This window comes from Leuciscus leuciscus (assembly GCF_965113295.1).
Source record: "Leuciscus leuciscus genome assembly, chromosome: 7".
In the NCBI taxonomy this organism is placed as follows: Eukaryota; Metazoa; Chordata; class Actinopteri; order Cypriniformes; family Leuciscidae; genus Leuciscus; species Leuciscus leuciscus.
The window spans coordinates 4,996,415-5,012,022 of record NC_138731.1 but is presented as its reverse complement, the minus strand read 5'-3'; the positions used below and the strand labels follow the sequence as shown (position 1 = coordinate 5,012,022).

The window sequence follows — 15,608 nt, the reverse complement described above, 5'->3', positions numbered from 1 at the left end:
TTCTGTTAACATTGTGGTAGTTACGGTTCATGAAGTCGTTAAGCTCCTTGTAACCCGTGACAGCCACCACAAGTTTATCCTCCATCATTGCAGTCTCTGGGCGTTCAAAGCAACTGTAGCTTTCGTAACTACAACGGTCCGCCTCTCCATTCATTCGATTGGACAGTGGAAAAAAACACGATGATGTCACGTGCATTTTCCAACTGCAAAACAGCCTTGTTGTGTACATGAGGCAAAAATGTTCCTGAAATAACCCGATTTGTACAGTTGCATCTTTCTTTCAGCTGCGCTTCAGTTTTGGCACGATTCTCTCACTCATTGAGTTTTGCAAGCGTGAAGAGGAGGGCGGGTCCACCTTCTTCATGTAGCCAATCAGGTGAGCTTCTCGCTGACTCTCGTTTTACTCTTATCTGTCTCCAGAACAAACCTTTATCTTCATTTGGCTCAGCATCATTCTCGTTGCCGAAATTGTACTTTTAATGCAAACATACATGTTAAATAAATAAATAAATCATGATTGCTTAATAAGCTGTGCACCATTAGGCGGACTGTATGAGTTAATACTGAATTTCGAGCTGGTGTAAACATTATTGGATTGAAATTTTATATATTATATCTGTTACACCACTGAGCTGATGTTAAATTTCACAATCAGAACATTTAATACCCCTTCTTTAATATGTAATACCCTTCTGATGCAGTGTTTTTCACATTATGTGTCTGTTCGTGGTATTTAACACTCAATTATATATTTTTAAATATTTTCTTAGTCGCACTGTCAATATTGATTTTGATTACTTTCGTGTGACTGATCAAGCTATTATTTGTAGCTAGTATGAATAACAAAATGCTTTCTCTGTCTCCAGATTTGACTTAGCTAAGGAAAAACTGATTATTCAAATCAACATAAACTCAACTTGAACAAAAAGTAGTCTTTAATGATGTCAAAATAAATATACATATTCAAATGCAAAATCAAATGCAAAGTAACTAATTATGTCTGAATAAAAACCCAGCAACCAGGGAATACACAGTATCTTGATGTGTTTATATATAGGGCTGTACAGCCATGTGTGTAGTGGTTACATGATGGCATTGCAGGTGATAAATGGTGCATACTTTAGAGTAGTGGTTCTCAACGGGGGTGTTCAGAGAACAACGGGGGGCGTTGGAAGCAAGAATTTTGAAAGGGGGCGTTCACGAGTTTAACGCAAATTTTTGTTCATTTACTTTTATTAATTTTAAGCATTTAGTAATTTACTTGTAATAAACACTTTAAGTGGGCTATTTAAAAAGTGTTAGGACTATGTATATGTTAAATTATGTTGTAAAACATATGCGCAGAGTGTGATGTCATATTGTGTGAAAGAATACGTCAGCAGCGCTCAAAAAAAAAAAAAAAAAAAACCTTCTGCAGCCGCTCTACTCCTGACCGCAAGTCCACCGTCAGTGTTGTAGGGAGGCACCAGGCAGGTTTTTTGTGTTCATTTCTATTGCATTACGATTGAAAGCAGTATCAATATTGTCAAAAATATGATGTGCAGTCAAGTTCTGGTGTGTGTATATGCTGTTTAAATGAGTGTTCTCACCGATACGCTTGTTGTGATTCTTCTTCCAGTTTAATGCGACATGAAGCCTAAGCTATGTATCGTTACTTTTGCAATGACTCTATTATTTTTCCAGTCATAGACCAGCGCTCAAGCACTGACTAGAATCAGCATTCACGTGCTCAGAAAATGTGTTTGGCGCTGACAACAATCCGGTGGTGCCTAATATCCAGCGCTGACTAGAATCACGCAGCGGAGGAATGGAAAGTTGACAAGCCATTAAAAAGTATTGACTTAAGAAACACTTATATTTTTGCTAATAATTTCAATAAAACATGTTCCCATTCACTCCGGCGACGAATTTTAAAATTAAACTAAATTCTATTTATAAGGTAAAACTTTGATATTTTTAGCCATTAACTAATTCCAATCCCTAATGCCAAAATGTTCTCTTTGTTCACCAAGTAATTTACTGGTCAGGCATTATTGTTAACTCACAAGACTAAGGAGAAAATGACAATTTGATGGATAATTTAAATATATTCTGCAATCACATTTTGGTAATGTATTCATTCCGCCATCACATCTGAGCACGAAACGCTGCTTGGGTAGTTTCAAGATATAAAAATAATTAATAATACAATAATAATTTAATTGTTCATATGTGTTTATTCTTGTTAGAAGATTTTTTTTTTCTTACTGATTATGAACACAAATTAATCACAACAAACCAAATTAATTGTAATTGTATTAATTATACCATTGATGAAAACAAGCTGATACCAAGGTATTTTAGGCCTACAATTCTAACATAATTTTTCATGAAAAATCATGATTGTATTTATTTATTTTTCGAAAGTAAGGTTAATGTAAGCAGCTTCTTGCAATCCTCTCCTAAATGCGTAATAAAACCTAAGTGCAAACATTACCGCTTTAATGACCGTCCTTTATTTTTCAGTGCATTTGTTTTACAATATTTCGAACACGGGTCTCTGGCGTGAAAGCCTTAGATTTTGCCACTGAGCCACAGGGGGAAATGACATAAGCTTTCAGTTAGCGTGAGCACAGAAGAGAGCGTCATGTTTTGTGTCGCCGTTTGTTTGCAGGTGTGCATGTTTTATAACAGGCTCATTTGCTGCAATATTGACATTTCCAGCCGCCCGAACTAAAGAGTGGACAGGGAAATGTGTGAGAAATGGAGGCTGGTCCGGCCTCGGCGGGACTAAAACACTCTCTTTCCTCCTTTCGCCGGTGAGTGACGCAGATTTGAAAACTCACTCAGTGTCCGTCTAGGTCATGCAGAGAGCTCGAGAGGGCTCTGCGTGCCGCGCGAACGGGGCACGAGGGCGGGGTAGCTTTCTTGAATGTAAAGAGAGCTAGCCGTGGGCGTTGAACATTGCTCATGATCGTCCGCTCTGACATCCTTTGTGCGCGGCTCAATTTATAGCCTTTGGCCACGCCCATTCTGGCGGGGTCTGATGCGTCAGGGCGCAAAGTACCCTGATTGGTTTATGCGTCTGAGCCGCCCCGTCATAGGTTTGTGCAGTTGCCGCAGCACAGCCAATGACCGCTCACGCCGTTCATCTGTGTATGCTGTGCAGCTGCACTGCGTTTTAAAATTTGGCTTCAACATTCTTGAGAAAAGGAGTTTTCCCATAGCCAAGCTACTTACGCAATAGGAGAGACCTCTCGAAAGGGAACTTTTTTGCCTCATGTACACAAGTCATTTAGACATTTGCAACAGTTTATTTTTTACACAAGGGTTGATTTTACGCGATCAATCTGTTTTGCAGTTCCTGACTCACAGGCCTGTTCACAGGCTTGCAGTGCTTTTGGCCATATTTGTGAAAAAAAATGGAAAAAAAAATGCCAAAAGTGTAAGCGCGGAAAAATGGAAGTCATTTGATACAGATCATATTTTGCGCAAGCATGAAGCTGCAGTTTCACTATACATGCATTACACTTACAAATAACAGTAAAATGCTTCAAATATTTTTTTCTTACACTTGAAAGGCGATTTACACCTTTACAAATCTTAACCTGTGCAAGTGATTCTTTATGGCATCATATTACCTCTGTGATGCAGCATACAGCGGCGTTTTTTTAAACAGCTGATGGAAAACTATTCTCAAAATGCACTTTAAAATTCTGAGTAATAAGTAATTATTCACAGTATTTTGAAGTTGCTATGATAGCAATACCTTGCATGTTCATTATTGCGATATATTGTATTGCTGTATATCGCCACATGTATAATTGCTTTTTTTTTTATAACAACAGCAGCAGCAGCAGCAACAGTAATATTAACAGTAGACAAAAAAACAACAAAAAAAACAGATAAAGTCTAATGTTTTCAAATGGAGAACATAAATAAATGACACTCATTCAAAGCTGTTCTATTTAATTCATGTAAAGTTACATCTTTATTGGGATATGACTTGATGGATTACGTGACTCAGTGAGTTCATTTCTATTTTTTAGTGACAAGTTTAAACAACACATCAAGCACTTATGTAACATCTCATCTGTGCAGTAATGGCTGTTAAGTAAAGTTTATTAATTAAAGCAAAGCAGGCTACTTTACACCATTGTTGACTCGTCTCCTTTTAGACTCAGATGGTGGCATTTATCGGTGGAGCCGGTATTACAAAACCAATATCCGATAACTGAAAAATGATTAAATATTGGGAAAACAGAACAAAACTTGAGCAGAATAATGGCATTATTGTCATCTGGCTCCACTTTATACCTGTAATGATTAAATGTGACTTATGCACAGATTCAACTTATCTGTTTCTTTTGTTTCAAAGATGACTTATAGTCAGGTGTGACTTGTTTTTCCAGAAAATACTGTAATGGCTTTCCTGACATTACAACTACAAATTTTGGTCTTAGGTCTGTACATATTTGTACTACGTTTCATTAGAATTATATAAGCAAACATTGACATTGTCCATTGTCCTTATTTTATTACCAGTTTCACTAGAGCAGTTAAATCACCAAACACATGTTTATCCTCACCTGAGGTCAGAGGTCGCTGGTTCATCACTGAGGTCAAGAGGGTGATGTGTGGACCTGTCACTCTTCATTGACACATAGCTGGGTTCTGGAGATGATCTCTGACTCCCCATGCTGGAGATACTAAAAAAAATAAAAAATAAATAAAAATAAAAATCTTTACAGTGTCAGTCGGTCTATTGTCTCCAGTACTGGATTGCATCTCACCTGGGGTCAGAGGTCACTGCTCCATCACTGAATTTAGGAGGATGAGTCAATAATCCGTCACTCTTCAAAGACGCACTGCTGGGTTCTGGAGATGAAGAAATCTTCCTCTTCTTCCTCCTGGAGATACTAGATAAGGAAAGATATGATCATTTATACACATCTTTACAATGGATTAAAACTAAATAATTAGTTCAGATGATCTGTGATGATGTGTGAGTTCATCTATTGTCTCCAGTACTGGATTGTGTCTCACCTGGGGTCAGAGGTCAATGAATCCATCTCCAGGATTTGTGGGATTGTTCATAGATCTGTCACTCTTCAGAGACTCCCTGCTGGGTTCTGGAGATGCTGCACTCGTTCTCAAAGACTGACATCTTCCCTTTAAATGGAAACACTGAAGGCATTACATTTATATCACATTCAGCATGGCGTTATTTTCCTGTCAAATGTCGAGAGCGCATTATTGTAGCGCGAAAGTACATTAATATAATGTGCCGAGTGTGAATCTCTCTGCTCGAGCGCGGGAACTGGCGCGGGAACTGGTTTATTTATTTATTTTCTTGATATTTAGTGGTGGATTGATTGACTTGCTGATGACTCTTAAAACATATGTTTTCATTGCAGTGTTTTCCTGTAGCCACTACTGCTGGATTGTCCTCGGCAGAAGCCAGCACTAGCACTAATAAATCAAACAATGAGGTATCAAATGAACAATACTGCCAGACCACTACTACCCAGCATATAGAGTTCTTTAATCATTATCGTTTTTTTGCACCACTGTATGAACATACAGACAAACTCAAACTCATATGTTGTGAGTAGATGGACAGGTCACTTAAAACAAATATAGCAATAATAATATTTATTTAGCAATAAAGAGACAATGTGTACAGTTAGCAAATAAATCAGCTAATGAATTTCATATTTATAGTTTCTACATATGAAAATGTGAGTATATGAGTATTTTAACATCGAAAATAATATGCACTTTAGCTTTAAGTGATATGTTTTTTTTTTTTTTGTGGTAATTTGTTTTCTTGGCTGATTGCATTATTGTGTTTTTAGGCTGCCTGTCCACTGTATCTAAATAATTTTCCAATGGATTATTTAGAAATTCATGCCAGCTTTTGCGGTCTTGATTGAACTTAAGTGAACTTATTCCATGTGCGGTTCAATATCAACCAATAAGATTCCATGTACGATGTCGCGTTTTCATTGGTCAGTCGTTGAAGCCTATTTCTGATTGGTTGTTGCCGTTTTGACAGCGTTTTATACCAAGAGCAAAGAGAAAGAAATCGAAGAGAAGAGTAGTGATGTGACATTTGAACCGAGGCGTCGGAGCTTGTGTCGAGAATAAATGGGCGTGCCAGATGAAGCCGCGATTCGAGGCTTGTGTTGTTAACGTGAAAATCACGTGACTGATGACAAACGAGGCCTCGGTTTGTGTGGATACATCATCGGTTCGCTTCCGGATAAAAGGCGGTTCGAAACTCGCGTCACCTTGTGGGTGTTGTCAGGAGTAGTAGAAGCAGTTGTAGTAGTGTCAGAGTCAGAGAGTTAGAGAACTATCATTGTCATTGTCGTTATTGTGTCATTTATGTGTTAGGGCTGTATATTATTACATTATCAGGTTAGAATAGTTATAGTATATTGTTATTATTAATTATAGTAGGCCAAGCTATATTATATATATTAATTAGATAAGATTATTTGGATTGCTCTGGATTTTTGGATCTGGACTGGACTGCTTTTTGATTTGGATTGCCCTTTTGGATTTGTTTGCTTTTTGTGACCTCTTCCTTTTTCCTGGTAATGGAGCCAAACAAGAAATCCTCCCCTGTCCGGGCTCAAGAGAAGCATCAGGATCCTCATTTATACCATTTATACCATATTTTTATGTTCCCCTGCATCCTCTGTTCCTTGTGAAAGGATCTTTTCCAAGGCTGGAGAGATTTTGACCAAGAAGAGGAATCGTCTAAACCCCAACACACTTGAAATAATTCTGTTTCTCAATAAAAATCTATTGTAATCCTTCCTTCTAGACTATTCTGTTGCAGTTTACTTTATTACACTCCCTCCACCATAAGCACAGCACTAAACACAGTGTCACTGTTGTTGTTCATACTGTCACTATCCAAACAATTTATGAATAATTAATTAACTGTGTGTGTGCTCTGCACAAGTAAATTCAGACAGAGAAAGATACATATTTTATATTATACACAGGTAATGGACAAATCTGTCTGCTCATGTCTTTTTATTATTGCAAATGAAATGTTACAGACATTAACAGTGAGTACAAAATAAATAAATACATATTTTTATTTATAAACGCACGGGACACAGTCTAAGCACATACACGCGAAGAGGAGAGATTCGCGATTGCACTGAACACGTTTTAAGTGCAGGAATATCCTCTGAGCGAGCCCAGAGAATAAGGCTGCGTCTCATTTCTCTGTCTTACCCCTTACTCTTACCCCTTCCCCTCGGTTTTGCGCGTTCATGTGAGGGGAAGTGGTGTCCCAATTCTCATTTTGATTAAGGGCTAGGGCCAAGGCGTAGGGCTACATAGCCCTTGAAACGAAGTCTGCGGAGGACCACACTTGAAAGAGAGGGGTAGGAATTTCTCAGAAGTGAGTCTCACAAATGTATGTATTTTCAGCAGTTTAATGACACTCGTGTTTTATGATACCTTTAATAAAACGTTCAAGCGGTTTTAATTGTAATGTTTTTGTTTTGAATCACTAGTTAACCGCTAGCTAGCAGCTATGCGCTATTTGCCGTTTGCTAATGTTTTGCTTATGGTGTCGCCGGCGCCGCCGTTAAATACAATGAAACAATGTCTTTGACTGATGGCACACAAGCGTGCAAAGATAAAGAGAGACCAGGCAATCGATATCACAACCCGAGATGACGGCATCTTCGTTTGTTTATGTCAACGCGTATCGCTTCTGTTGACGTAGCAGCCAGCTAGCGGAAAGGGAAGATGACGCAAACGGTAATCGAGTGGTGTCTCATTTCTTAGAGAAACGTTCTTCCCCCTACCCCCCTTCACTCGGTATCGAAGGGCAAGGGGAAGACGCAGACAAAGGGGTAGGGGTAGGGGAAGGGGAAGGGGAAGGGGTAAGACAGAGAAATGAGATTGGCCCTAAAGCCTTGTTTATACTCGACGCAGCCGCAAGAGCGCGAGTCACCGCAGACCGCGCGCGCACCTCTCCAGACGGACGAGGCATTTATACTTGACGCGCGCGCCGTTGTGTTATTCTTTGAAACGACAGGGGGCGACTCGGAGTAATTTACCTCTAAACCACCGGGAAACAGCAGTGAAGAAGTAGTTTGCGTGGATCAAAACCTTTCATCAAAATTCTACAATTATTTTTGAATGATACCTGTTGCTGTCTTAAGACAACTTTGATAAACTTTTAAGATCCACTTAAAATGTTGACTAATGTAGTCATGTGGCATTAACTAACATAAAAACATGCGTTACCTTTTTACTCTTTGGCAATGTTAATAAAAATATAAGTTTTTATTTTTTGTTAATATAGCATTTACAGTAACTGAGTTTGTAATACAAAACTACATGCAGTAGGTTTATTGTACTTTCACTGCATGCAAACTAAATAAAACAGCTGAAGCCTTATTGAAGAGTGTTTAAACTTTAATTTTATCAGCAGGGCAAACTTCTGCTACTGTAAATGTAAGCAGTTACTTTAGACAAGTGCAAACTGGGTGCTTAATAGAAATGTGTTTCTATTCACAAAATGAGAGGCTTTTATTGGTCGCCATCAATGTAAATGTTTCTATGTGTATAGAGACAAAAGAATGAGGTTAATCACTGTCTGTTACCATCAGTAACAGCTGTACTGCCTCACTTTTATTTATGAAGACATTTATGAATGCAAACACAAAATAAAATCTTTAGTTTTTGTTTTTATTTCACAGCAAACTATAAATACAAATCTATTTTGTAAATGAATTAAAAAAAATTATCTATTGTGTATTATTTAAAATTCTAAGTACTTTGTAATGTGTGTAATGGCAAACAAAGTCTATGCATCGTTGTCCCTCAGTGCATCAAAAAGGACCTGATTCAGCTTGAACTTTACATCAAGCTTCTTCCTTGGGTCCACTTTTGCAAGCATGTCAGCTAAAACTTGGCTTTGACAAATTTGTCTCGAAGATTTTTCCAAACTTTTCGACAAAATACGTCTTCCTTCCCCAACGTCTTCGCAATTTCCCTCCAGGAATTCTGTGCCATCTGACTGTCTCTATGGTCCCGCATGGAAGGATCATAAACATGCTGGTACAGACGTACCAGCTCGGACAAAGTCGCCTCGAAATCGTTCATCTTCGGATGCGGCGCCGCGCGCGATGTTACAAAAAGTGCCGTGCACACCGCCAGGCGAAATTGGGTCTTGCGAACCCAACGCGCGAGACCGCCCACTCCGCAATGACGTCATATTATGGCGGCAAATCAATGCCAATAATAAACGAGCGCACAACTGATGCGGGCGCGCGCGGTAAATGACATACGCGAGAGGATAACAGATCTACACGCGAAGAAACGGGAACTCGCGAGCTCATTCAAACCCTGCGCGCGCGCATGACATCATCTCTGCACGCAATACAAGCCCTCGCGTGCGCGCATGATCATTCCCCACGCGCTCGCGCTTGATCTGCTCTCGCCTGCTGCTTTTGCTCGCTCGAACACTTTTATTTTTGGCAGTCGAGGGGCGGGACTTACTGTTTTAATAACCTCAAATGTCATTGGTTACTTTTCCCCTTTTCCAGAAGTCAGTTGCGATTGGACGCCTGTCCAATGACTCGTAATTCACTTGACTTGAGACATGAGACATCACTTCATTTGTTTTATTTATTGTGTGTAATGTGATTTAATGCATTGTTAATATAGAATAGATTCTTACCAGATACTTTATTAACAGAAAGTCTTATTGCATTGTGTTGTTAAGAGATATTTAGGCTACAGACTATGACGCATTTCCATGGTTATTAGCATTGCAAATTGACCCAAATTTGTATACATTTTTACATTTTATATTTATAACACTGTGATTTGTGATATTGGCATTAAAATATCTAAAATAAATTGGAGAAAAATGGGAATGTAAAGTCATACAGGTGAAACTCGAAAAATTTGAATAAGTTCATGTGCAAAAGTTTATTTATTTCAGTAATTCAACTTACAAGGTGAAACTAATATATAGACTTGTTACATGCAAAGTGAGATATTTCAAGCCTTTATTTGTTATAATTTTGATGATTATGGCTTACAGTTTATGAAAACCTTTTCACAATATTCTAATTTTGCATTTGTTTCTATTTTTGAACTTTTGCACCATGTTCTAACTTTTCGAGTTTAACCTGTATTTGCTGTATATCACCACTACATTACCACTATACTCTCATTCACCACTATTTACGTTTACCCAACCAAAATTATATTGGTTCTGAGAACCTCAGAAATGTAAAACGTGTCCATTAAATAGTTGCAAATATAACAAGGGCTTTGGGTGAAAGATACATTACTTGTTTATCAATATTCAAGAGTTGTTGTGTAAGCTTTTGTTATCATCCTGTGTATTACTATTATGTCAATTTTGAGTGGTTTATTATATTTTCTATTAAATGTAAAAGGGATTCTGGCTTCTCAAGTTAAGATACAGTACACAGCATAAATGATTACACCCCTCTAGACCCAACAAATTCAGATTTTTTTCTTTATCTAGGGCTTTTTTTTTTGAAGATATGTTATGTTCAGATGGGGTGTAATCATTTATACGGTGTACTGTACTTGCCTCATACTTTCTCTTATTAGGTTATTAGCTTACAAAAAGTTAGATGGTTAAGATCACTATATAATATTTTAATATCTAATTTGCTGGGTTTAATTTTGTTCCTCTATATTTTGTAGCAAATTCTGAAAAGGCATTTGTAAGCTAATTCATGCTGTGTACTGTATCTTAACTTTGAGAAGCCAGAACCCCTTTTGCATTTAATAGAAAACATAATTAACCACTTATATTACCTAAAAATTTATAAAAGATTTGGTCAATTTGCAATGCTAATAACCATGGAAATGCGTCATAGTCTGTAGCCTAAATATCTTTTAACGACACAATGCAATAAGACTTTCTGTTAATAAAGTATCTGGTAAGAATCTATTCTATATTAACAATGCATTAAATCACATTACACACAATAAATAAAACAAATGAAGTGATGTCTCATGTCTCAAGTCAAGTGAATTACGAGTCATTGGACAGGCGTCCAATCGCAACTGACTTCTGGAAAAGGGGAAAAGTAACCATTTTTACATTTACATTTACATTTAGTCATTTAGCAGACGCCTTTCTCCAAAGCGACTTCCAAATTAGGACAAAATTCAGCGAGTCATCATAAAGAGGCAAAAACAACAACAACACAAGAAGTGCTCAAAGTACGAAGTTCAGGTATTATTCAGAGTAGCATAAGCCTGATAAGTGATGTTACAAAGGGAAAGGAAAACTTTTTTTTTTTTTTTTTTTTTTTTTTTTCTATAAGGTTAAGTGCTCACGGAAGAGATTGGTTTTCAGCTGTCTTTTGAATGTTGTCAGGGATTCTGCATTCCGGATGAGGGTGGGGAGAGCGTTCCACCAGCATGGAACTGTGAATGAGAATGTTCTGGAAAGTGATTTTGTGGCTTTCTGTGATGGAACCACGAGACGTCGCTCGTTGACCGATCGTAGGTGTCTGGTAGGGATGTAGACTCGTAGGAGTGAGTGAAAGTAGGAGGGAGCTGAGCCCGTGATAGTTCTGTAAGCAAGCGTCAGTGCCTTGAACTTGATGCGAGCAGCGAGAGGTAGCCAGTGCAGAGAGATGAACAGAGGAGTGACGTGGGCCCTCTTGGGCTCGTTGAAGACAAGACGAGCTGCAGCATTCTGGATCATCTGTAGGGTTTTGGTTGCACATGCTGGAAGTCCAGCCAGAAGAGCATTGCAGTAGTCAAGCCTAGAGATGACCAGGGCCTGGACGATGAGTTGTGTTGCATGCTCAGTTAGGAAAGGCCTGATTTTCCTGATGTTGTGCAGTGCAAACCTGCATGATCGAGCTGTCTTTGAAATGTGATCTGTGAAGGTCAGCTGGTCATCAAACGTTACTCCAAGATTTCTGACCGATCTTGATGGGGTGATTAATGATGACTCTAGCTGGATGGTGAAGTCGTGCTGTAGAGACGGATTGGCAGGGAGGACGAGAAGCTCAGTCTTTGCCAGGTTGAGCTGCAGGTGATGTTCCTTCATCCATGTGGAGATGTCCGCCAGACAGCTTGAGACCTGTGCAGCTACTGTGGGATCATCTGGTTGAAAGGAGAGGAAGAGCTGCGTGTCATCAGCATAGCAGTGGTAGGAAAAACCATGTGCCTGTATGATGTGTCCCAGTGATGTGGTGTAGATGGAGAAGAGGAGGGGACCAAGAACTGAACCCTGGGGAACCCCTGTGGTCAGCTGATGTGCTCTGGATACCTCACCTCTCCATGCGACCTTGAAGGACCTACCTGTGAGATAGGACTCAAACCAGTGGAGTGAAGTTCCTGTGATGCCCAGTGATGAGAGGGTGGACATAAGGATCTGATGATTCACCGTGTCGAAGGCAGCAGACAGATCCAGGAGAATGAGGACTGAAGATTTGGAAGCAGCTTTTGCGATCCGTAGGGCTTCTGTGACTGACAGTAATGCAGTCTCAGTTGAATGTCCTTTCTTGAAGCCAGATTGGTTGACATCCAGCTGGTTGTTTAGAGACAAGAAGGATGTTAGTTGGTTGAAGACAGCTCTTTCAAGTGTCTTCGCAATGAATGGTAGGAGAGAGATAGGTCTGTAATTGTCTACAAATGATGTGTTTAGCGTTGGTTTTTTGAGCAGTGGAGTAACCCGAGCCTGCTTGAATGCTGTAGGGAAGGTGCCAGTATGGAGGGATGAGTTGATGATGTGTGTGAGTGATGGTAGAAGTGTGGGAGAGATGGCTTGTAGAAGGTGTGAGGGGATGGGGTCAAGCGGGCAGGTGGTAGGGTGACTGGAGAGGAGAAGTGTAGATACTTCTTCCTCGGTTAGCGAAGAAAAGGAGGACAGAGGGATATTGGCTGTGGAAGGGGTCGATCTGGGTTCCTGTGTGTGTGGAGCTGAGAATTGACTGCTGATAGCTGTTGTTTTGTTGGTGAAGAAGTGCGCAAAATCGTCTGCAGTTAAGGAGGAGGCGGGTGGTGGTGGAGGTGGACAGAGGAGAGAGTTGAATGTCTTGAAGAGTAGTCGTGTGTTGGAGGAGCTGTTGATCTTGTTGTGGAAGTATGAAGATTTTGCAGCATGAACATCAACAGAAAAGGAGGAGAGGAGAAATTGATACATACTCAGGTCAAACCAATGACATTTGAGGTTATTAAAACAGTAAGTCCCGCCCCTCGACTGCCAAAAATAAAAGTGTTCGAGCGAGCAAAAGCAGCAGGCGAGAGCAGATCAAGCGCGAGCGCGTGGGGAATGATCATGCGCGCACGCGAGGGCTTGTATTGCGTGCAGAGATGATGTCATGCGCGCGCGCAGGGTTTGAATGAGCTCGCGAGTTCCCGTTTCTTCGCGTGTAGATCTGTTATCCTCTCGCGTATGTCATTTACCGCGCGCGCCCGCATCAGTTGTGCGCTCGTTTATTATTGGCATTGATTTGCCGCCATATTCATTTTTGCCGCGCGCGCCTCGCGATCTTGCGGCTGCGTCGAGTATAAACAAGGCTTAAGCCTGTTTTATGCTTCTGCGTCGAATCGACGGCGTACCCCCGCGGACCCCTCTGCGTCGACGCGAACCTCGACGCGACCCCTCCGCCGTAGCTTGACGTGCACCTCCAAAAAATTGTAACTACGCGTCGCGGTGACGCAGACCGCAGGGGCTGTGATTGGTCAGATTATACATCATTTCCGGAGTAAAATATATTAAAATAGAAAACAGTCATTTTAAATTGTCATAAAATATGTTTTGTTTTATTGTTTTTTATATACTAAACACAGCCTTGGTGAGCAGAAGAGACTTCTTTTAAAAACATTAAAAATCTTACCGATCTAAAACTTTTGACCGGTAGTGTATATGTATATATTTATATATATTCTTTTCTTTTTTTGTTGGTGCTAGAAATAAACTTCAATCAATCAAATCAATGTTTGTTTTGAAAAAAAGTTTGTTGTTTATTTACAATACAATGTTCACGGGTACATCATGGATATCAAGTAATTAACCAAGTCTGCCACGGGACACTACATTATCCTGCCATGGCACCGTGGTCGAACCCATTTTGTAGCCCAACCCGGTGATCTGTTGGTTTGCACCCGAAGATAAAATCTTTAAAGTCACTGCCAGTCTCTGAGCGAGGTCAATAGGCATACTGTGTGTAGTCTGATGCTGTATTAACGGCTTTAAACGATGAACAAGATCGTCAAATCGACCTTTCGACATCCGAAAATACTTGCATTTCTTCGTCCAAGTCCCTCAGCGGTCGAACAACCGTAACAAATTCGCCAATCCTTCCCCTGTCTTCGTGCACTGGTCGTACAGACCACCTTCGCTGACGTCTTCTTTTTCTTCTACGATTAAACATTTGCAATAAAATCATTTGTTGTTCAACGTTGATTAGCTCCAGCTGCGACAACACTCTCTCTCTTTCGCTCGCCATTGTCGGAAATGAAAAAGCGGAACCGGCGCATGGAACCAAAACAAACTAGGAAAGAGATTCGCGAACCACACCACCCCCCTAGCGTTCTGGCGGTGAAATGCACCGCGATGCAACGCAACCCGACGCAGAACCATAAAACGGTCACGACGCCGTTGGAGTGACGGCGTAGCTACGCCGTGGAGTTGACGCAGAAGCATAATGAGGGCTTTAAGAGCAGCGTGTGTCTGAGAGCGCGCGCGAGCAGAGAGATTCGCGCTCGCGCATTATATTAATGTACTTTCGCGCTACAATAATGTGTTCTCGACATTTGACAGTAAAATAACGCCATAATTCAGCAGCTTTAATTCAAAGAGAATGATTTACAGTGTATTCAATATTATTTTCAGCACATGTTCCCTGTGAACATCAATGATATGAACACAACACAAGGCATCATTCATAAATTAAATGGACTAAAATATGTTATTTTCTCTAATAATTTATATATTAAATATAGCTTTAGTGGATGGAAATATAGATGGAAATATAACTTTATATAACGTCTCTTTTACGACTAGGCTATTTCAAATGTTCATAGATCAACAGACACGATCAACTTTTAACTTTCACTTTCAATATAATCTATTTCATGAGCATCATAGTATTTGTTCTTCTCAGTTCAGTGTTTGATATGATCTTATAAACACATTGAACAACATCATATAACAACATTACAAGATATTAAGGGGTGATAGATAGTTCAATTTACCGTATATGATTCTTATTTGTTTTTTGAATTTCCCAGTTTATCCTTCTCTTCTTCTTCTTTCTGGAGTTTATTTGGCGGTTGGCACACAACGAAATGATGCATTACCGCCACCAACTGGTATGGAGTGTGGATCTGAATGACTACTCATTTTATTCCAAACAAAATAAAACAATACCGAATCAACAAAACACAATCAACAAAACAAAACAAAAAATTAAGACTCAAACCCTCTCAATTATATTGATTACTCTAAGATAATGAAAAACGATTCCATAGCACTTATCTCTTGAATTTTTTCTAAGAATTTCTATTAAATCAAAATGTATTCTTTTCATTCTAAGGTTTTGAATCATTTCCCACCTTTTTCCCTCATATTTCTT

General features: G+C 39.5%; 2 protein-coding genes across 2 annotated transcripts in view; both read right to left on the bottom strand.

Annotated features, from left to right (window-relative positions):
* Window positions 1–15,286, bottom strand: part of LOC309503298 (NACHT, LRR and PYD domains-containing protein 1 homolog) — a 60,631-nt gene extending 45,345 nt beyond the window's left edge. Inside the window, exons 1-4 of the mRNA XM_082176033.1 lie at window positions 15,229–15,286; window positions 5,026–5,151; window positions 4,773–4,898; window positions 4,569–4,688 (exon numbers count right to left, since the gene is read on the bottom strand). Coding sequence (XP_082032159.1) covers window positions 4,569–4,688; window positions 4,773–4,898; window positions 5,026–5,051 — 272 coding nt within the window. The 5' untranslated portion in view covers window positions 5,052–5,151; window positions 15,229–15,286. The remainder of the gene's footprint in view (window positions 1–4,568; window positions 4,689–4,772; window positions 4,899–5,025; window positions 5,152–15,228) is intronic.
* Window positions 11,179–13,171, bottom strand: LOC309503431 (uncharacterized protein; the record flags this gene model as incomplete). The annotated part of the gene is made up of 2 exons (XM_082176259.1): window positions 11,179–12,129; window positions 12,328–13,171. 2 exons carry the CDS (start codon window positions 13,169–13,171, stop codon window positions 11,330–11,332), a joined length of 1,644 nt encoding a protein of 547 aa, XP_082032385.1. The 3' UTR covers window positions 11,179–11,329.
* Window positions 15,287–15,608: the final 322 nt, after the last annotated feature.